The 22,038-nt window shown below is 49.4% G+C and overlaps 1 protein-coding gene across 1 annotated transcript in view; it reads left to right on the plus strand.

The window, feature by feature from the left end:
* COL15A1 (collagen type XV alpha 1 chain) overlaps positions 1–22,038 on the plus strand; it is a gene marked incomplete at its 5' end in the record, with an annotated part of 98,451 nt that overhangs the window by 58,825 nt on the left and 17,588 nt on the right. Inside the window, 16 exons of the mRNA XM_081103145.1 lie at positions 314–439; positions 1,020–1,082; positions 6,882–6,917; positions 7,319–7,459; positions 7,661–7,729; positions 8,756–8,791; positions 8,897–8,980; positions 10,414–10,479; positions 12,764–12,799; positions 14,053–14,115; positions 16,362–16,430; positions 16,541–16,576; positions 19,164–19,217; positions 19,318–19,377; positions 21,074–21,142; positions 21,257–21,298. Of these exons, the coding sequence (XP_080959271.1) occupies positions 314–439; positions 1,020–1,082; positions 6,882–6,917; positions 7,319–7,459; positions 7,661–7,729; positions 8,756–8,791; positions 8,897–8,980; positions 10,414–10,479; positions 12,764–12,799; positions 14,053–14,115; positions 16,362–16,430; positions 16,541–16,576; positions 19,164–19,217; positions 19,318–19,377; positions 21,074–21,142; positions 21,257–21,298 (1,050 nt within the window). The remainder of the gene's footprint in view (positions 1–313; positions 440–1,019; positions 1,083–6,881; positions 6,918–7,318; positions 7,460–7,660; positions 7,730–8,755; positions 8,792–8,896; positions 8,981–10,413; positions 10,480–12,763; positions 12,800–14,052; positions 14,116–16,361; positions 16,431–16,540; positions 16,577–19,163; positions 19,218–19,317; positions 19,378–21,073; positions 21,143–21,256; positions 21,299–22,038) is intronic.

A 22,038-nucleotide genomic window follows, 5' to 3' on the forward strand; every position in this document is an offset into this window, starting at 1 on the left:
TTAACAGAGCATCTCTGAGGATTCCAGTGAATTGGGTTTTTATTGTGTGCATCCACCTGAGGAGAAAACATGATAAAATGGGCGCAGAAAGACCTGGCTTCAAACCCCAGCTGTTCTCCTAATTAGCTCTGTGTGCGACCCTTCAGCAAGTTGTACCATCTCACTGAGCCTCAGTTTCCTCACTGCTGAGTGGGAACACCAGTCTCTTCTCATAGGGAGGTTGTAAGCAATGGAGAGAATGGGTAGAACATATATGCTCAGTCTATATTTATCCCCTCCTCTGATGTTTCTTAACAGACTGTCTATTTTTTAGGGTCCCCCGGGTCCCCCAGGCCCACCTGGCTTACCTGGGAATCCAGGAAAACCAGGAACTGATGTTTTCATGGGACCCCCTGGATCTCCTGGAAAGAACGGAGCTGCCGGTGAACCTGGGCCCCGGGTGAGCTGCTGAAGTCCTCTCCCTCCCTGCGGCCCCAGGTCTTCCTTCAGCCAGGGAGGGGCTTGCAGACCCCAGACCCCAGACCCCAGTGCTGCCTAAGCTCACCACGGGAGCGGGGAGCGGGGAGCGGGGAGCGGGGAGCGAGCAGCCAGCTAATGTTTGTAAACAAAAATCCTCAGCAAGTCACTGCAAAGACTCATACAAAGCAGCAGCTAAGAAAAACATCATCCTACACAGACAGTGTTGTGCTGCTTTATTTAGTCAGTGTAGGAAACGCAGACTCACATGGAATCCTGGAATCATAGGACGTCAGTGCTGGGCCTGGGATGGGAGCCCCTCAGAGACCATCTAGTACTCACCCTGCCCCTGATTCCTCCTCCGAAGCAGAAACTGGACCCTCGTCCATCGGTGCTCAGCCTCTGCTGGCCAGGACAGGCATTCCGCCATAGACCAGGCACAGGCCCTGGAGCACCAGCCTCACCTGCTGGGTCCTCCCAACCCTGGCCTCCTAATGTAGGAAGCCTTTGTATTTGATTCTGATCAAGGATGTTGTGGGCTGATTGTCACTGATGTTCTCCAGGGCCCCAAGGGACAGCCTGGACTTGACGGAGCCTCCGGCCGTCCCGGGACAAAAGGGGAGAAGGTAAGGGGAAGGTGGGAGGGTCTAACACCTGGAAGCCACCAGGCCCACACTGCCCCTCTCTGACCTCTAAAGCTGACCTTGCATCTTCTGTGAAAGACCCTCTCTAATCCCCTCCTGGTCCTCTCTGCTGCTGTCTCCATCCGGGGCTCTTTATGCCAGTCCTGAACTCAGCATCTGCCCTGCCCACTCCTGCATGTCCCCAGCTTCAGTGAAGGGCACTACCAGGTCCCAGTTACATGGATTCAGAAACAGAGTCCACTCTAACTCCCTTCCTCTCCCCTTCCGGCCATGATCTGTCCGGCGGCAGGACCGGCCAATCTGATGTCCGCTTCTCTCACCCCTCTGTCCATCCTGGCCTGACATTCATCTCTCCTTATGCACACTGCGGCATCAGGCTCCTCACTGGTGCCCCAAACTCCCACCCACAATCCAGCTCCCACCCACTTGCCCGGACCACTTCCTGCAGTGGGTTCCCCTCAGTCACTGCCCTTTCCCAGGAGAAAATATCCTTGTCTCCCCACTGCCCCCAGGAAAAAACCGTAAGGATGTGTAGACCCTCGAGGCCCTTCCCGACCTGCCTTTCTAGCTCCACCCCCCACCAGCCCTCAGATGGCCTCCAGGTCAGCCAGCCCTACTGAAATGCTCTTCCCCCACAGCTTCCTGGACTTTGCACATGGTTTTCTCTGTCTCAGATGTCTTTCCCTCCCTCATTCTCCAAGGCCCCATTCAGATATGACCTCTGGGAAGCTCTCCCAGATTCCTTCCCAGCAGAAAGCACCTCTCCTTTCTGCACTTCCCATTTGCACAATATTTATTCTGCTGGGACCCCGCTTAGCCAATGACACTATCGCTGTTAGCTTATCTGTCTGCTCCTGCCCTCACCCCGACAAACAGAGTCCCAGTACTGTCTGTGAATCCTTAAAACCTAGCGCAGGCCTTTGTTAGCCTTTGATGAGTGGATGCAACTTCTGTCAGGCGCCATTTTCATCTCCCATTCCCAGAGCCTTGCATGCCTTCACTCTCTTCCGTCTCAGTAAGCCCCTAGTTGTGCTGTGGTGGGGTTCCTGCTCCCCCCAGCTCCCAGGCTGGTGGATGAGATCAGCCATGTCCCACAAAGGAGGGCAATAAAGGTAAGATCAGCCTCCTAGTGATGCAGCCTTGAGCTTTTCTGGTGTTTGGGAGAGGATCTCTCCCAGCTGGGAGGCGGGCAAGGGCTTCTGTATACCCTACCTGGCTGCTAGACACAGCCATCCTCACTGAGCTGAATTTCCAGTTTCTGTCAGTTTTCAAGTGTGTTTATTTTAATTGAACCAGTAACTGGATTTTCATGGAAAGCTCATTTCTCAGAAAAAAGTAGAAAGAAGTAATTACCAAGCTTTGTAGAACTCATTTTACATGTACCAACTCTTTCATAAGAAATTAAATTTTGCAGGAAACATCACAGACCTACACTCATCTTCCCTGTTCTTACCAGCTTCCCCCACCCACCCCCACACACTTGTCTGGCACTTAAAAATACCCACGCCCGTATCCGCACACACGTCCCGCACACACACATCGCAGCGGCTCAGCAGCTGCTCAGGGAAGCAGCAGTGCCGGAGCAGCAGGCTTGCTCAGATGTAATTGTTGAAGACAAATCACGTTTCCCCCTGAAGTTTGCCATGAGTCCTCATTTTGTCACACTGTGTATGCATATGCTGCTTCCTGGTGAAGTAAAAGCAGAAGCAAACTCTAGAAGGACTTACAAATTTGCATCTGGAGAGCTCAAGGGGAAACTTACACATGACATTTACCTTAAAAAAAACACACAGAAAAAACAAAAGGTAAACCAAGGAGCATGGTCTGGATGTAAAATAATAAAATCATGCTAAAGAAAAGAATAATTTCAGGGATATAACAAAACAAAAGATTCAATGATACAGTTTTAACTATATATATATGTGTGTGTGTGTGAGATATATATATATATTATATATATATATATTATATATATATATATATATATATATATATATATATATTGATTTCAGAGAGGAAGGGAGAGGGAAAGAGAGATAGAAACATTAATGATGAGAGAGAAGCATTGATAGGTTGCTTCCTGCACACCTCCCACTGGGTATCGAGCCTGCAACCCAGGCATGTGCCCTGACTGGGAATCAAATCGGAATCTCCTGGTTCACAGGTCGACACTCAACCACTGAGCCAAGCCAGCTGGGCCCAATGATACCTTTGAGCCTCCACAATATCTGTTCTTCAGCTTGCACACCTCCAGTGACAAGGGACTCATTTCTTGCCCAGGCAATGCCTCCCATGGACACCTGGGAAAGGTCTTCCCTCGTGCTATGAGGAAATTGGCCTCTGTTGTCATTTGCAGGGCAAGTTGTCTGAAGTGGGGTTTTCCCCAAAGAATAAGGTCCAGCTTATTCAGCTGGAAGAAAATATAATATATAATCATTATTTTCACATGTGGGGTTGTTCTCAAAATGTGGATGGTCGTTAAGAATTTATCAAATAGATAATTCTATGGTGACTTCCATGATAGGAGCATTCCTAATTTACTTTTTCCAAATTAAGATCAACTGATTCTGAGATCTTAGGAAGGAGTAGATGAGGAGCAGCCTGCTTTCTCAGATACAGATGCTTCTGGAAAGTATGCTGAAGAACTTGCTAGAGATGGGCCGCAGGAAAATCCCTTTCTGCTTTTTGCGCTGCAGATTCTGCTGTCCGGGTCTTCAGCATCTACCTACGATTAACAGAGCCATTCTTTCCCTCCTTTTATAATCTGTGTTTTGTTGTTGTTAATCTTCACCGAGGACATTTTTTTTTCCCCGTTGATATTTTAGAGAGTGGAAGGGAGAGGGAGAGACAGAGAGAGAGAAACATCCATGTGAGAGAGACACATCGATTGGTTGCCTCCCCCACATGCCACTATCAGGACTGGGGATTGAGCCTGGAACCAAGGTACGTGCCCTTGACTGGATTGAACCTGGGACCCTTCAGCCTTCGGCTGATGCTCTATCCACTGAGCAAAGCTGGCTAGGGCATTTCTTTCATAATCTTAATCATTCATTGTCCTCTTCAGTCTCCAAAGATACCAGGACATCCAGGTAGAAAAGAGTTTGTCCTTTGACATTTTCTTCAGTGCCCAGAATTGCTGAGGAACGTGAAGCTCCGAGAAAGTGGCCTTGAGTAATCTCACTGAGCTGCTGAAATGTCAGCGTTTGCATTATCTTTTCCACAATGTAAGAGAAGTGTGAGTAAATCATCATTACCTTCCCTTTTGCCACGTAATCCCAACTTGGCTCTGAGCAACTCTCTGAGTACTTATATAATAAAGAGCAGGGTACTTACTTCACTAGACCCTGAGCAGCCTGCAGCTCTTGACTAGGGTCAGTCATGGGTTTAGAGCTTGTAACAGCATATTTCAATTAAACTTTCTACTATTGGCCTGAGTTCACATTTTATACCTTATTTCAGCATCAGCCATGTTCGGTACAAAATCAGGATTGTAGGCCTCCATGAAACTAAATAAACCACAGTCCCTTGTCATTGTAGCGTGTTGAAGTTATCGTTATAACAAACACCATGAGCAAAACCAACGGGCACCCACAGGCACTAAGCTGTGCTGTCTCAGAAACCACAACAGATAAAATAAAAATTAAAAATCCATGAATTTATTCGTTTTTTTGATGTTCCTGTGTGAGGAAGTCTAGTAACGACCTTAGCAAATCCCGTCACCATGATGAGCTGATATGATAATGATTCTAAACCATGCTTTTGCCATATGCAGCAGTCCTTCCTGCACCTGGTTCTGTCCCGGGGTTTCTGTTGTATAACTGGTCTCTCCATACTTCCTCGTCACCACTAGACTTGCAGTCGTACTGGTTGGAATTCCAAGATAGTGCAGAGCCTCGCGGCACAGTTCTCTCAGGGAGGAACGAAATACAGCTCTACCACCGCCGTTCGGGGAGTATGGGGTCTTTGCTGCCCCTTATCCTTGGGGCTCCCGCTTTTCACTCTACCTGTTGATGTAAATTCCAATAGGAAGAGCTCGTCCATCCCCAGCCTGATCTTCTCATATTCCAAAGTGGTGGCCCCCGAATCTGTGAGCTGGTGGAATGGGCCCAAATACTGTCTCTCCTCATGCAGAGCCTCTAACCTATTCTTTATGTAGTTCTTTCTCCAGGAGTGTCTCTTCTGTTATTCAGACCTTCTTATTGAAATAACTCTTATTCTTCTGTTCTTTCTTCCAACAGTTACATATTTTTATTTCCAAGATCTCTACTTGATTCTTTTCCACATAACCACTGTTCTTACTTCATAATAGTTTGTTTCACGATTGTAATATCCTCCCTTTTCTCCCTGAGAATATATATCACATCCTTCAAGTGCTGATTGGATTGTGTTCTTTACTCTGTTCCCTTAGGCATACATTCCATTGTTGGCGTTGTTGCCTTCCCTCAGATGTGTGGTGTTTTTGTTTGTGGGTTTGTTTTCAAAATTGGACTCTCCCTCTTGGTCTGTTTTCTGTGTGTGTTTTTACAGATTGTTAGGTTGTTAGGCAGTAGCTACTATTGGGACATCCAGGTTTCAGGAAGGGGATGGGAGGAGTTGGATGTGCCATCAGGCAGGTACCTCAACAGCTGATCTTACGAGTTTGGTGTACCCCTAGACTTCTCAGGGTTCCCTAGCCCCTGGGCCTCTGCCCTATCTTTTTGTTCCAGGAAGTAACTCTTATTGTTCTTGGACTGGCAGTGGGAGTGGGAGTGGGAGGCGAGGGGAGATAGGCAGGGCTCCTTGGCTGTGCCTTGCTCCAGAATTTCAACCATGTCCCTGTCAGAGCCACACCCTCCTCCTGGCTTCCACCACCACTTTGCCCAATATTTTTCTCGCCTGGTTTCCCTCTATGACCGGAGCCTCTGGCTTTGGCTTTCCACCTGTTTTCGCCTTGGCATTCTTCACTGCTTCAGATTCAATGTGACTCTCCATCTGATTTTTGAGCGTGACTCTTTTGGAACTATCCACTCCGCCATTTCTATGGAATGGGTGTAGAAAGGGAATCTAGCCCAGGGAGATGGGACTGGGGAGAAGGGCAGTACATCATAATCAGGTGTCAGGGCCTTCTGTGTGGCCCTGAATTGCTGGCTCCTTCCCTTGAGGGTGCTTTAGAGGTTTCCTCATAATTCCCCAGAGAGAACCCCAAATGCAGTCCCCTAATGTATGACAGTGTCTCCTGGGGCCGGACATGCAGCCTGCTTAGTGCAACACGCCCCCCCCCCCCTTTCTGGGGCCATTTTAGGCAGCTTTTGATCTTTAGATTTTTTCCCAGAAGAGAGTCAGTCATCCTTTTACATATCTCCAAAAGTCTAGTGAATACATAGCAAGGTTTTGCTCGAAGCCCCTTCCTATGACTTCGAGCAGGGGAAGTGCCCCTTTACTTCCATCCTGGGGGGCGTGGGGGGGAGCGGCGGGAAGGGACCACCCAGTGCACTGACAGCTTGCCATGGGAATTCTTCCTCTATGAGTCCCCGTGGTTAAACTTCAACTCCTTCTTACTCTTGAGGTAGGTGATGAGCTAATCATTGAAAAATGGGTCGCACAAGCCTTCAGCATGACTTGCCTGCAACTGACAACTCTCATAATGTACTCAGCTTTGAGACATCAGCCCAAACCGAGAGAGGAAGAGACCCATTTTAATATCCTGTGACTTAAGAGCCCATAGTTCTAAATTCTCTTCTGAACGCACCTAATGAGGGAGATATCAGTTGACCTGTTGACTCTGTTTTGTTTGTTTTTCAGGGAGCAAGAGGGCCTAATGGCTCAGTCGGTGAAAAGGTAAAAAAAAAAAAAAAAAAGCTTTTCTTCCTTCCTTCCCTTTCTCTGGGTTCACTGTGATCGGACTGTGGGGCTGGAGCACTGAAGGTATCAGTGCGTGGGGCAGAGAGAAACATCTCAGAGGGACCACAGGGAGGACAGGACAGCTGGCGCTGGAGGGGAGTGAGTAACCTGCAGTGTTTCTCCTTCCTCACCCTTCCACACATGTGTGCGCACATGAGTGCCTCTGCCTATCGAGCGCAATGTCAATTAGCCCGACAGCCGTCTCTGTACCATTAAGCAGTAACCATCAGATTCATCAGCCTAATTAAGCCTGAAGAATGATTTTCTGACTCAGGGTCTGTGTCCTTCCTTCTGTGTATAACCCAGGGTGGGTAGTCAGCCTGTCCTCTTCCCTACAGGGTGACCCCGGCAACAGAGGCTCACCAGGACGCCCAGGGAAAAATGGACAAGTTGGCACTCCCGGGATCATGGGACCCCCAGGGCCTCCTGGGCCCCCAGGGCCCCCAGGCCCTGAGTGTACAATGGAACCTGAATTTGAGGTACTTGCACCCTATCTGTGGTTGAAGAACAATATGCCCTAAGGGTTACTGGGCAGTAGATTGAAGACCAGTAGATTGAACCCCCGTTTGAGGGCAGGGGCTGTGCTGATTCCCACCAGGCTCCAGCTCCCAAAACCACACCTGGCGCTAGCAGGTGCTCAGGAACTGGGCCTGAATTTCTCATTCTTCTTCCTTCCTTAGTATATTGAAGGCTCTGGAACCATCAGGCCACGGCATGAACCCAGAATCTCAGGACCAAATGCTTCAAATGTAGGTTGAATTACTTTTTAAATATATTTTTACTGATTTCAGAGAGGAAGGGAGAGAGAGTGAGAGATAGAAACATCAATGATGAGAGAGAATCGTTGATTGGTTGCCTCCAGCACGCCCCCTACTGGGGATCGAGCCCACAGCCCAGGCATGTGCCCTGAACAGGAATCAAACTGTGACCTCCTGGTTCACAGGTCAACGCTCAACCATTGAGCCACACTGGCTGGGCAAGGTTGTCTTTTGAAAACTTCATTTCGAGGCCTGTCATGCTGGAGTGAGGGGACTGGCTCTGCTACTTTCAATAACTCACCCTCTCTGTGCCTCCAGCTCCCAGCTGTGGGAGCCTAGGTGCTCTTTACCGAGTGTTCCTTTGAGGAGCAGTACAGAAGTTTTGCACAAAACATCCTGTGGGGAATCAATCTCTCTCTCTCTCTCTCTCTCTCTCTCTCTCTCTCTCTCTCTCTCTCTCTCTCTCTCTCCCTCTCTCCCTCTCTCTCTCCAGTCCTTCACCATCCAGCATCTCTGCTTCATTTCCTCCTTCTTGCTGCCCCATTCAATACTCAACACTTTGACCCATTTCAAAGCCAGTGCTTGAAGGTGCCCCTCCCTGATGCACCTAGTCCCAGGGAGGCTGGACGTGTCTATCTTCTGCTATGACACCTGCTGTTAAGAGGACCAACCTTTGGAACCTCATTATCTTTATCACATGGGACCTAGAGCTAAGCACTCAGTCCAGGGGAAGTCTGACCTTCCCCATCCTCCAGATGCCGGCTCTGAGACTCAGGGTCAAGAAGACCCCCACCCCCCAGCCCTTGTGCTGGGAGAGGACTCTGGTCTCCTCACCCTCTGAGGGGTATTCCTTCTGACTCTGGGAGGGGAATTTGCCCCCATCTTTTGTTCCCCTTGCCTGAGGCAAAATCCATGTCAGTGTGTATGGAGAGATGGCAAGATCCAAGGGTAGATAGGGAGCAAAGTAAATAGAAAAACAACAACAACAGGAGGATCTTTGTTTCTTTGTTTTGCCAGGGTCTCAAAGGAGAGAAAGGAGACCCAGGGCTCAAGGTGAGGTCACAGCTCTGAGGTGGGGTGTGAGGACTGTCCCGCCTGGTTCTGGGAGCGTTATCCGTGCACAGTGAATTGTTTCTCCGCTCTCATTATTGTATCCAGGGTGAAAGAGGGATGGATGGCACCAGCATTGTGGGACCTCCTGGACCTAGGGGACCACCAGGGCGCATCGAGGTCTTGCCTAGTGTGAGTATCATCCAGGTCAGAACGTGGCTATTTTCTGCCTTTGCTAAAGGAAAGAAGGTTGTCCACAACTTCAGGGTTGCTGGTTATCCAAGGGGCACCTGGCCGGCATCTGGCATTGGAGTTTCCCCCTGCCAGCATGCCCCTCCTGTCTGTCTCTACCCTGGAACCACTATTCTCTCACCTGGTGCTTCCAGAACCCTGTCTGCTGGTTGGCAGCATTTGCAGTCATGAGAATGGCTGTAACAGAGAAGCAAAGGAACATAAGTGGGGACACAAGGGAGGAAAGATGGTTTGGGATATGGAAGACTTTCTGGAGGAAGTGTCTTTGAGCAGGGATTTAAAAGCTAAGAATGATTTTACTACATAAGCATGGAGGACAGGACTTCCAGAATTCAGGTGGCAGGGGCACGATGAGGCAAAACACAGAATAGGAATACATGTGTGTGTCCAAGGCATGGGAGTGGGTAGAGAGTGATGGAAATTTGTAGAGAAGACTGGGCTGTGGGCTGGGACCAGATCACAGTCCATTTACTATTAGGATATCACATTTGTTAAAAATCGTGGCCCTTCTGAGAGAAATCATGCAATACAGTAATCGACAGAAAGTCAGAACATCCCAAATAATTAGAAAAAAGATGACTAGAGTAAAAAAGTATTATATATATGATTTAAAATATCAAGTGTGGGCAAGGGTGTGATGAAATGGACAATCCCACATGCTTTGTGGAAATGTAAATTATATGACTCCTTTAGACAGCTCTTTGGCAGGCAATCTGTTAAAACTAAAAATGCCTATACCTCCCAATGCCACATGGGAAGATTTCTGTGCTATAAGGTTGAGTGAGAAAAAAAAAAGCAAGGCGAAGGAGAATACGTACAGCCTGATGCCATTATATAAAATGACTATGTGGCAATGCAGCATGGGGAACACGGTCAATAACATTGTAATAACGATGTATGGTGCCAGGCGGGTGCTAGACTTATTGGGGTGATCACTTTGTAAGTTACATAGACGTTTAATCACTATGTTGTACACCTAAAATTATATAATAGTATATGTCAACTGTAATTGAAAAAATAAAAAATAAAATAACTACATGGACACACACATATGCACACACACACACATGTACAAATACTAGTATACACAACCAAGAACACTACAAGCTTCTGTGGAGATTTTAAAATTTGGAAAGAGAGAAGGCATTCATGTGTTGTGCAATCTTAAGATTGATTGAAAGAGGAAAGTGATAAGGCAGCTCCGAGCTGTTTTTAAGCAGCGGGAGGCAAGCGTGTACTGGCAGTGGGTTTAGGGTGTCATCAGCCTGCCCACGTTCTGCCATGCTGGCTGAGTTTAATTAAAGCCTCACTGCCAGGAACATGGTGGAACATGTGCCACCCTCTGTCTCATTGTCTGGTTTTTCTCTTTTCAGTCTTTGATCAACATGACCCATGGATTCATGAATCTCTCCGACATTCCCGAGCTCACTGGGCCTCCGGTATGTATCCACAGCTGCCTAGAGCAGTGATGGCGAACCTTTTGAGCTCGGCGTGTCAGCATTTTGAAAAACCCTAACTTAACTCTGGTGCCGTGTCACATATAGAAATTTTTTGATATTTGCAACCATAGTAAAACAAAGATTTATATTTTTGATATTTATTTTATATATTTAAATGCCATTTGTAATACCCTTTGTAATACTTTAAGCAATAAAAAAATAAATAAATAAATGCCATTTAACAAAGAAAAATCAACCAAAAAAATGAGTTCGCGTGTCACCTCTGACACGCGTGTCATAGGTTCGCCATCACTGGCCTAGAGTGAGGTTCCCACCCAGATGTCCCTGTTGAAACTAGGTCGGGTTGGTTTGCATAGAGCTAGCTAGACTATATCCAAGTAGAGCGGAAAGAGAACTTTGCATTTCTGAGAAGTTGCTATCACGTTAGTTGGATCATGCAGGGAGTGTTGTCCAGTGCAGAGGAAGCTTCCAGTCCTGCGCATCACAAATGTGTGTGATGGAAATCAGAGAATCATCGGTAATAACCCGATTGACGTCTGTGCAGCGCTTTTGGCCTGCTTTTATTTACGTGATCTCATTTCACAGAACAGGAAGAGATTAGAGAAACCTATCTGTGCTAATGGGCAAACCGGCACAAGAGGAGGGAACATGACTTGCTTCCGTCTTTCTAGGCCCATTTGAGACACCAGGGACACACAAAGAAGCGACATTATTTTTCTGCAAGTCCACAGGCTCGGTCCACGGCACAATAGGACTTAAGAGGAAGGAAGCCTCCTCCTGCAGCCTGTGCAATAAATCCCATTGCATCTTCCAGGGGAGAGCTCTAGCCGTAGAAGCCTTGGGGTTCCAGCCCATCTCTGCTACACACCACTCGGAGTCTTTCTCTGAGAACACCTCACTAGTTTGGGAGCAGCTTATAAGAGGCTGTGGAGATGAAACTGCTTTGCAAACTGTGGCACTCTGTGTGGCTGACATGGAGATTGAGGCTTATACTTCCACAACTGTGCAGTCCAGATGTCTGTTGGGCCACCCACTCCTGCAGTCCCCAGTGAGGGTGGCCTGAACCCCACCATTCAGTGACCTCTGCAAACATCTGGGAGCTTCCTCTAGAGCTGGTATCTCCTGCTGCTAGCAGCTCATTGTGTTATCTCTTCTGTGCTATATCCAATGGGGCCTCCTTTCCTTGATTTCTACTAAAATCACCCAGAGCGCCCCAATAATCACACCCTGAAGCAAATGAGCTAACAAGCAAAAGTCAGTTCACAGGGGTCTTGGTTTTCCCCACACTATTGGAGGTTTAGGTGTTGGTGAGTTGATACTAAAGCAAAACACAGACTAAAATTGAAGATTTGGCATCTCCATTCTAAGATGGGCCTTGTCTGCCTGTATTGCCCTGCCCCCACCCCTAGAACCCTCTTCCTTCCCAAGACCCTCTCGTTTTCAGCAAGTCCAGACCCGCAGGGGCCCCTTCGTCCCTAATGGAGGGTCAGGATTTTCCTGCTCAGGGCAATTCCCTCCCTGGGAAGATTCAAGTCCCAACCAGTGCCCTCATGCTTTTCGACCCCGCTGTGTATACAGTATACTGATAAACGTGTTGCTCTCTGGATATCTGTGTGTGTGTGTGTGTGTGTGTGTGTGTGTGTGTGTGTGTGTTTGTGTATTCTGCCTTTAATAGGTATGTGGGTATCTGGGCTGGCAGGAAGAAGAGTCCTTCCTGGCCCCATGTGGAGGGAACCACAAACTCACTGCATCCCAGGGCCTTTCAAATGACTGGTCCTTTAAAATTCTCACTCCTGCCTGGGGAAAAGACCTGAGTCTCGCCCACATGCCCCCACTTCCACCCTCACACAGCCCAGAACGCCCTTTGGCCCCATTCCTCAGTTTAGGAACCTGTTTTCTGAGAATGTTTGTTGAAGTCCAGTGAAGCATTCATCGCCCCAGAGTTTTCAGATGCTGAGCAATTTCATGGAAGAGGAGGCAACCACCTACAGTGCGGACAGTTCTGGCTCTGGGGGTCGGGGGCTCTGGGCACCTGTGCACAGTTCCTGGCTCTGCCACTGACCAGCTGTGTGACTGCCCAGTTCCATTCTCTCCTGGGCCTCAGCATCCTCTTCTGCAAAAATGGATCGTGAGCCCCACTGTGCGGGAACATGCTTAAGTCTTTGAAGGTGCTGAGCGGGGGTGGGCCCCGGAGATGCAGCGCTCCTGCTGGCTCTGGAAATGCTGCCCCTAAACCACCTGCTTTGTCTTTGTTGTGTCACAGGGCCCGGACGGCATGCCTGGGCTGCCAGGGTTTCCAGTAAGTACCACAGTAACTGTCTTCCCTCTGTGCCCCATGGCGGCGCTCATTCTGTTCCTTCCACCTGGAATGTTCTTCATCTGCATGACCAAGCTCTAGTGCCATCTTGTTCATGTAACCTTCCCTTGTTGGCCCCCATCTGAGTGATCCTCCCCTCCGGTCAGTCCCATGGGGCTTTATTTTCACCTTTGCTGTGGTCCTTTTCTGCCTTGAGTAACAGTTATTTGTGTCCTTGTCTTTTTTCCTCGACGGCACTGTAACCACCTTATGGAGGGTTGGGTCACTCATCTCTCTCTACCCAAGGGCCAGCCAGTGATTGGCTTCCTACGCATGTTGGCTTCCTATGCAAGCCAAGCATTTCAAGTCGATACAGTAGATAAAGTTCCTACAGAGAGGATGGTGGCACTGGGGGCTGGGAGAGGGGCAGCATAGACTAGACATCCAGTAATTAAATCTATGTGCCCCACACTCGGGGGCTTCCACCACGGAAGGTGAAAGTGCATTTCTGTGTAGAAAGTGTTCTACAGGGTATCTCACCCTTTAACACAGAAGACAAGACAGGGACTTGTGAAAAGCCAAATAGCAATAGTGCTGAAAGGCCTTTGGGGGCAGATGTCTGGTTATATGACATTGTCACAGATAGTATGTGTCTGCTGGAGGTGGGAAGACGTCACCGTTGGGTGTGCAGAATTTGGCTCTGCAAAGGGGTAGATGGGCATTCATGCAGGAGGAATGGCATGGGCAGAAGTGCAAAGGCAGCAGGGAGTGTGGAGAGGGTAGGGAAAAGGCTCCCTCCCGGTGGTATGGTGGGGAGTGAAAGACCAGATGCTGAGGCTGGCTGGGATGGGTTTGGGTATCAAGCTAAGATTTCTAGATACCGTCCCACAGGTAATAGGGAGCCAGAGCAGGGAGGGGAGTCATGGAAGCTGAATGGTGGGGAGAGGTGGGCTGCAGGGTGGCCTGGAGGACCCATGCGGAGGCAGAGGCAGCAGGACCGGGCAGTTTCCGTAGTGCCCCTTTAAGAAACCCGAAGTTCAAAGAGGCAAGGGCCGCCGGGCCTCCTAACGCTCAGTGCTGTCTTCTTTCCTCCAGACCACAGTTCCTAGACCTCTTAAAATCAAGAAAGTATCATTCATATCTACCAGGAGAATGGCACTCTCTATTGTTCTGCTTTTTGAAAAAAAATACTTCCGTTTGGATAAAGCTCTTCAATCTTAACAAACAGCAAAATACCCCTCAATGATTCCTTCTAGGGCCCTAGAGGACCAAAAGGTGACACCGGTGTGCCTGGATTTCCAGGACTCAAAGGAGAACAGGTAAGAGGGGCCCAGGTGTCTGGGTGGGGTCATGCTCCAGAATTTACTAAACATTTCAAATTGGCTGAAAGTAACATTTTTTAAAATTTGAGATATAATTCGCATGCCATAAAATCCACCCCTTTACATTGTAAAATTCATTGTTTTAGTATATTCACAAGGTTGTGCAACCATCACCACTACCTAATTTCAGAACATTTTCATCACGCCCCAAAGAAGCTCCATATCTGTTAGCAATCACTCTTCCAGCTGTTAACGTTCGTAATCTCGAGGTTCCTCCAGAGTGAAGGTGGGTTGTGGGTGGAGAAATTGATTTTCATCCGAGTTTGGAAAAAGACTCAACCAACACTCCCTTGAATGTGTCATCACATGTGCTGTGCTTTGTCTGACTGCCTGGTGGGCACCCCATGAGAGTGTGCGTTCCCTAAGGGCAGACGTCAGCCAGTCCTTTTTCTGTAGCTCCAGTTCTTAGCACAGGGCCTGGTACACAAATGGCACTCAGAAGACTTGTTGGATGAAAGCATGTATAATTAATGGCAGTCTTGGTCCGGAATCTTTGGAATAAATATTGACATGCAGAACATGTCCTGGGAATTTCCAGAGCACTGCACTGGCCTTTGTACCCTGCACATGTGCCTCTGAGAATTAACTTCCCAGTTGGTGTTTATAGATAAGGGTGGACGTGACATCCATAAACAGACTGCAAAGACTGGGGTCAATGCATTTATTCATCCATCCATTTATGAACTTGTCCATCTTCTATCCATTCCAGCCAGATTCCTGTAAGGAGCACTAGGGATATAGAAATAAGATAAGAGGAATAGACATGCAAAGAGCCAATAGAAAGTGTGGTCATTGCTGTAATGGAGGTCCGTGCAAAGCCAGTGGGAGCAAACCCTGAGCCTTCCTCGGGGAGTTGAGGAGGTGGGGTGACTCTATGAGGAGGGATGGCTAGGAAGTGTTAGGCTTCTCTCTTTCTTCCTTCCCCCCACCATTCCACACCAGCCCTAAGGAGGAGCCTCCAGTGTCTGTTGGACCATAATTCCAGGAGGTGGAGAATTCAGTGTGCAGGGAATGGGGTCTAAGTTGGTGCTACCTGGTGTGATGTCTTGGGATATTGTGCTGCCAGGGGCTATGGGGATGGGATGGGTCCAGGGCAGCTCTGGCTTGGGAAGGGGCCTGGTCAAGGAAGAGCAGCTCTTGCTTCAAACACTCCGTTTTCTATGTGATAAGGTCAGATGGATCTAGAGGGACCCTCCCCTAACCTCTGCCACCTTGGACACCCAGGCAGCTCTGCTCCACTCCTAACAGAACACTCGCTTTCTCCTGCTCTGCCTCTAATGCTTTTGTACTTGCTTCTTCTTGCTGCTGGCGTGCTCAGGACTGCCTTTCCTCACCTGCGGAGTGGTAAGACCCTAATGTCAGGTGTGGGCTTGGGGGACGGAGAGAAGAGGCTGCTCTGCTTGCTTTGGCTGCTTCTGGCCCATTGGAGGGAGAGTTGAACGTGGTCAGCCCAGCTCCCCAGGGGCCAGCATGGGAATCTGGGGCCAAAGCCTCGGAGTGATAAAGAAGGTTTCCCTCCCTGGCCTTTGCTCGGGACACATACCTTCTTGGAAGCCTTCTGGTTTAGTAGATGGCTCTGCTGAGGGCAGGACCCTGTGTTCCTGCCACCTCCCCTGTCTCCTAACAACTGAGAAACTTTGCCTGGTCCAGTTGCACAGGAGCCTGAGTTTGGAGGCAAAGTTCCCCATGGAGACACAGGACCCTTTGTTGAGAGAGGCCTCTAGGGTTCATACCTTCATCTCCTTCCCAATTTCAGAAGTTTTAACAGGAATAAGGATTCTTGGTAGGAACAGACCTCGAGCCAAGTTGTTAGGAAAGCAAGCCACCAAATACATTAGGAGTCAGAGGTTCCCGGGGATGCCGTGCAGCAAGAGGTGGGGAGGACCTTGTTGGGCTGGTTGCTGGAGAGTAAGGATGTCAGTCTGTGAGCCCTGGATGGCTGGCAGCGTCCCAGCCTGGGAGTGTGCATGGAGGGGAGGGAATAGAGCAGAGAATGTTCAGTTGCTTAGGGGGCCATTACAGCACTCTAGTGAGGGTCATGTCTGAGCCAAGCAGTGGGGTTGGAGGGCTGGGATGAAGGCAACAACAGAAGTCATGGCTGTGGGACTGAGAGGCCTTGGGGAGCCTCTGGATAAGGCAGCGAGGAGGAGTCCAACTTCATTGAAATGTTCTCTGAATTGCAGGGCGAGAAGGGAGAGCCGGGTGCCATCCTGACAGGGGACATTCCTCTGGAAAGGCTGAGGGGGGAAAAGGTAATTATGTCACCAGACCCTGAAGGCACACATCCTCTTTGATATCCCATCTCTGTTTCTGCCACAAACTATGTCCCTCTGGGTGACTAGTCTGTGTCTCCCTGTTTCAGGGTGAACCTGGAGTCCACGGAGCCCCAGGACCAATGGTAAGCCAGAGTGTCTCTCAGCTGGGTCTGGACTGGGGTTTGAGGCAATTCTCATACTTTAGTTTAATTAGACTGAGTTGTCCCAGTTGTGAAAATAAAAAGGATGTGACAAAATGTGTGTGTGTGTGTGTGTGTGTGTGTGTGTTAGGGTAGGCTGACTGCAATTAAATAAAAATCTCAGTTGCTTAACACAACAGCAGCATGAAGTCCACTGTGGTTCCTAGTTGGGCATGTTCCCTCCAAGAAGTGACTCAGGGACCCAGGATGCTTGTAGTCTGGGACTCTGCCATCTTGTGGATTCAGGGCCACACTGACATATTCAGCTGGTAGGCCAAGGCTGAGGAGGTGGAAAGAGATCATGGAAGATGAGGAACATCATTTCTAGCACATCCTACTGGCCAGAACCCAGTTGTCTGGGTGGGAGGGGCCTCAGAAATGTGGCTTAGCCGTGTGTCCAGGAAGGAGAGGAGAACCGGATGGTGGTGAGCACTCATGGTTACATCACAGGTCTTGCCAGCTAAAGATTGCCACTGCCCAGGGAACCCCCGAAAGGAACCCAGAAAGTCGCTTTGGGCTTTGTGGGTTCTGGACATGGATCTGCTGCTCATTTGCTATGAGGCCTTAAGCAAGTCCTCTTCTCTGTCTGGGCTTCTCTTTTCCCATCTGTAAGGAAGAGTATTGAGTTAGTACTAGATGACAGGGTAGCGCCTTCCTTGCCTTACTTCTCCAGGAATCTATAATCCATTTGGGCTGCTGAACAGTTTTTAAGCTACCAGTTCTCCAGGATGAACCCTAAACGTCCCTATCTTATTTCCTCCCAAAAAAACAAAGAAAATTCAGGTGTAGACAATCCACTATGTGTCAGATGCTGCACTGATACTTCACACAGCTCATTCATTTCATCCTCCCCACCTTCAGAGGTGATTATCAGAATCCCCAATTTATAGACCAGGAAATGGAGGTGAAAGAGGTTAAGTCACTTGCCAATTGTCACACAGCTTGTAAGTGGCATCACAGGGATCTGAACCCAGCCTTCTGGACTCTGAACCCAGGTTTTGACCACTACACCCCACTACCTCCAATAAACACCTTCGTTCTTCTGAGACCTTTTAGGCTGTTTTTTTAATTTTTTTGGTTGAAGCTGGATCTGAGGCCTGGGGAGAAAGGACCTACATTGCTCTAACAGACATATGTCCTTGATGAATAGCCCATAACATCCACAGTGCATTTCTTCACAGGGCCTTCTGAGGCCTTGGTCCCTTACACCAGGCAGAACAGATGCTCTGGAGAGGGGTAGCTAAAGGCTAAGGCAGACTGGGAGAGTCATGTGTTACTGATTAACATCCAATACTATGGGAAACACCTATAGTTAGCAATGCTGGCCATAGTCTGCAGCAGGTGACCAAGGAAGTTGTTCCCATCAAGTCCAGCTTAAGCACAGCTTGCCAAGCACAGACAGTAAGGGGGCACCTTCTTCTTCTAACTTGCATAAAGGTGCCACGTGGGCCAGCTATGGCCCTTGTGACTAGTGTAGCTTAGAGTTCCCTTACAAACTCACTAGAGCCCTGTTACTCATGGCCCATGGGTCAGCTGAGAGCTTCAGGCCCCACCCCAGACCTACAGGATCTGCATTTCCATAAGATCCCAGGTGACACCGATGCACCGTGACGTTTGAGGAGCTCTGCACTAGAACATACCACCTGGTGTCCCGTGTCTTGTTAACTCCTCTGTCCTTGCTTTTCTTTCCCTAAGAGTAACTTGGGCTGGGTGCTTTACACACAGGGCCTGTTTCAACTCAGTCTTTAATTGCTGTTTTCCGGGGCATGACTATCTATGTTAATGGCAGCAGGAAGATGGGCCCCAGGCTTACGCCAGTCATTCTCCTGGGAGACAGGGCAAACTGGCTACAGGAGTGGGAAGGCGTGGCCTGGACGTAGAGCTTGTTCTGGGAAGAGGTGGTGCCTTGCGGGCACCCTGTATGTCAGAAGGCATGAAGGTTCCTGCAGGAGGTTAGAACAGGGTGGTGGCTCTGGATGCATGTGGACATAGAAAGCCAGCCCTGGAATAAATGGGGTGCAGGAAAACTAGGATGCCAGGCCAAGGTTCTGGTCCTTAGAGACAGGTAGGAACAAGGCAGAAACCAGGTACTGGAGCAGGAGCAGGAGCAGGAGCAGGCTATCAGGACGGGCTACAGTGAGGGGCGAGGCAGGGCTGCATTATTCCAGTGGGGGCCATGGAGAGCCCTGGGACATAAGACCTAGGGCAAAGGTCCACGTTCTGTGTTGGCCAGCGTCTGGCTCCCTGGGTTCCTTCATTAGCCTGACTGTCTGAGAGGGTTGGGTGCAGAGACTGGGGTGGGGTAGAGCTTACAGGAGGGTGTGGGGCATGTGCTTCCAGCTGAGCACAGAGAGGCTGGGAGACAAGGAGCAGGCAGGTGGATACCTCATACTTGCTCCTTGCCCTCCTTCCTCCCGTCGGTGGTTCACCGTCACCACTGCCCACAATGGCAGGTGGGGTGCCCCCCCATCTCCCTGGCCCTTGAGTTTCTGTTCTTTTCTGATCTGGTTGGTATTTGTTTTGCCTCTAGGGGCCCAAAGGACCGCCAGGACACAAAGGAGAATTTGGCCTCCCCGGACGACCTGTAGGTGTTGGTGTTCCTTGCACTGGACGTGAGAGAGGACACGTGGGCCAGGCTGGCCGGTGGGCAGTGGTTTTACTAAGGCATCTTCTGTGGGTTTCAGGGTCGCCCAGGACTGAATGGCTTCAAGGGTGCCAAAGGAGACCGAGGGGTCATGATGCCGGTGAGTGCCACAGCCCTCGCTCCAGCCCCACACCACCCCGGGGACAGAGCCCCCAAGGCCAGGGTCCAGAGGAGAGCGTGTCAGGTCCAGTGAGCAAGGCTTGTGGACATAATGTTCAGAAATGTTTTTCTTCTTCTTCCACTGCCACTTCCAAACGTCCTCCAGCCCAGCTCTGTCCTCCAGCTCACTCTCAGGGTTCCTCCCACCAAAGCCTCAATGGAGCATGAGCTTCCTTGTCCAGACCCCAGAGGGAGGTGGGAGACCGCCATGTGCACGTGCTCGGGAAACCTGGTTTCAAATTCCAGGTCTTCTGATTTGGGAGATACCTGGTCCCAGGGGCTTTGCACATCCCCAGGGACTCCATAAATGCTTGTGAGTGAATAACAAAGGTAGATCAGCCACTTAGGTGGGGCCTCACAGGATGGCAGGCAGTGGAGGCATCAGCAGGGAACAAGGGTCTAGAACAGCGGTTCTCAACCTGTGGGTCGTGACCCCTTTGGAGGTCGAACGACCCTTTCACAGGGTTGCCTAAGACCATCAGAAAACACATATATAATTACATATTGTTTTTGTGATTAATCACTATGCTTTAATTATGTTCAATTTGTAACAATGAAATTGGGGGTCACCACAACATGAGGAACTATATTAAAAGGTCGCGGCATTAGGAAGGTTGAGAACCACTGGTCTAGAATAAGGAAGCCAAAGTTTATTGAGCACCTACTGTGTACCATGTGCTCTTGAGGATATTATCTCAGTCTTGGTAATAACTATCCTAAGAGACACTAGGTGGGGTCCTTGTTTTGCACAAGAGGAAACAGGGACCTGTAGACGTTAAGTGACTCACTGAAGGTCACCGAGCTAAGGGGCAAATGCAGCTCTAAGTCCGTTGCTGCTTCTGTTTGCACCATGCTGTCTCTGCTTTGTATGTCCAGAAACCCAGACAAACAACTTTCCTGAAGCACTGGGGAAGTAACGCATAGCCATCAAGCCTGCTGGGCTACTAGGAAAAGCAGGCACTGATGCCTGCCCTTAGGATGATCCGAGCAGCTTCAGAGTGGGCTAGATGCCTCATGCCTGGGTCGGAGCCTGGCCCTCCTGCTCGCACATCCTGCTTGGGATCCAGGCTTAGAGGAGCAAACACTGCATGGTGTTCAGGCCAGGATGACCTGGCTTTGAAAATAACTGTGCTACCCAGCAAGAGCTTTGCATTTATTTTTGCATTTATCAGGCACTCTCTGCGGTGCCACAGCACATGAAGGACCACCCTCTCCCCCCGACACCCCCTCCCCTCACTTGTCGCTCCACACTAGGGATGTGCCGATAGAGAGGTGGTGGGCTCAGTATCAGCTGAGCATGGCTCTTGGAGTCAGAATCTGGGCCAGTCTCAGTTCTGCCATAAGTTGCTGTGTGCCCTTGAGCAGGTCACTTCCCCTCTCTGGACCTCATCATCCATCTGTCAACCAGAGATAATACTTGTTGCTCTGCTATCTTCCCCATGGGTTGTTGTGAAGATGCAATGAGGTCAACTATGTAGACGTGCTCTGTAGACGGGACTGGCTCATCCATGGGAGAAATTAGTTGGCTTTAGAGGGTCCTCCTTTCCTCATTGTGTCCCCTAAACCTGGGGGAAGTATCCTGCAGCTGCCTCTGTACTCATAACAACCTGAACTCAGGAATGGCCTTTCTTCCTCAGGGCCCACCTGGCGTACCTGGTCCTCCAGGCCCCCCTGGACCACCCGGAGCAGTGATTAACATCAAAGGAGTAAGTGGGGGCGGGGTGGGGGAGAGGCCTTCAGGGGGGAGTGGGCACCAAACTGACCTAAGCCCAAGTCAGATGTCCCCATGGCCTCACTTCTCTTGTCCTCACTTCCCACAGGCTGTCTTCCCCATACCAGCCCGGCCACACTGCAAGATGCCAGTAAGTAGCATATGGTCACTGTCATAAAGAGCCGGCTTTGGCACAGAAAGCAACTCAGAGAAGATGATTGGTCTTTGTCTTGAGCCCTTTCTACCCGTCAGTGTCCTCTTTGATGTCTTGTATCACTTACATATAGACCCTTAAGTGACCAGAAGCTTCTAGATAACAGACTGTGGCAATGAAACATACAGGGTCTTCTCAGGGTACACAGGCTGACAGTGTTTCTTTAGCGCAATAAAAAAGCAGTGTCTTTTGCTATCGTAACCATATTAGATTCATGCTTGGAGCAGTATGATAGGGGGAAATAGACATCTTAAAAATATAGACAAGAAAATAAGCAATTCAGTCAGTGCTCTTTGCATTGGGAACTCCGGGCTAAAATCTCTAACTGACCGTGTGCTGTCCTTTCCCAGTTGTGATATTACCACACAGCACACCCCTGGAGAGGCAGGGTTCTCTCTCTCTTTTATAATGAGGAGGCAAACTGACTCAGACGAGCTCACTGACTTATTCAAGGTCACAGGACTGACAGATCTGGAACTGTTACTCACTTCCCCTGACCACCAGGCAGCAGGTGCAGGCACTGTGACCCAGGGGATCAGGCTTGTGACTGGCCACCCAGGTAGTCAGTGGCACTGTCCCTGAGGTCTCAGCAGTATTGGGAGAATCCCGTTTCTGTGGGGAAACCCAGGAAGGTGGGCCTCTATGCACAAACATTAGTCATGGAACTGTGCGTAATC

This window comes from Myotis nattereri, assembly GCF_964212035.1.
Source record: "Myotis nattereri genome assembly, chromosome: 12".
Classification (NCBI taxonomy): Eukaryota; Metazoa; Chordata; class Mammalia; order Chiroptera; family Vespertilionidae; genus Myotis; species Myotis nattereri.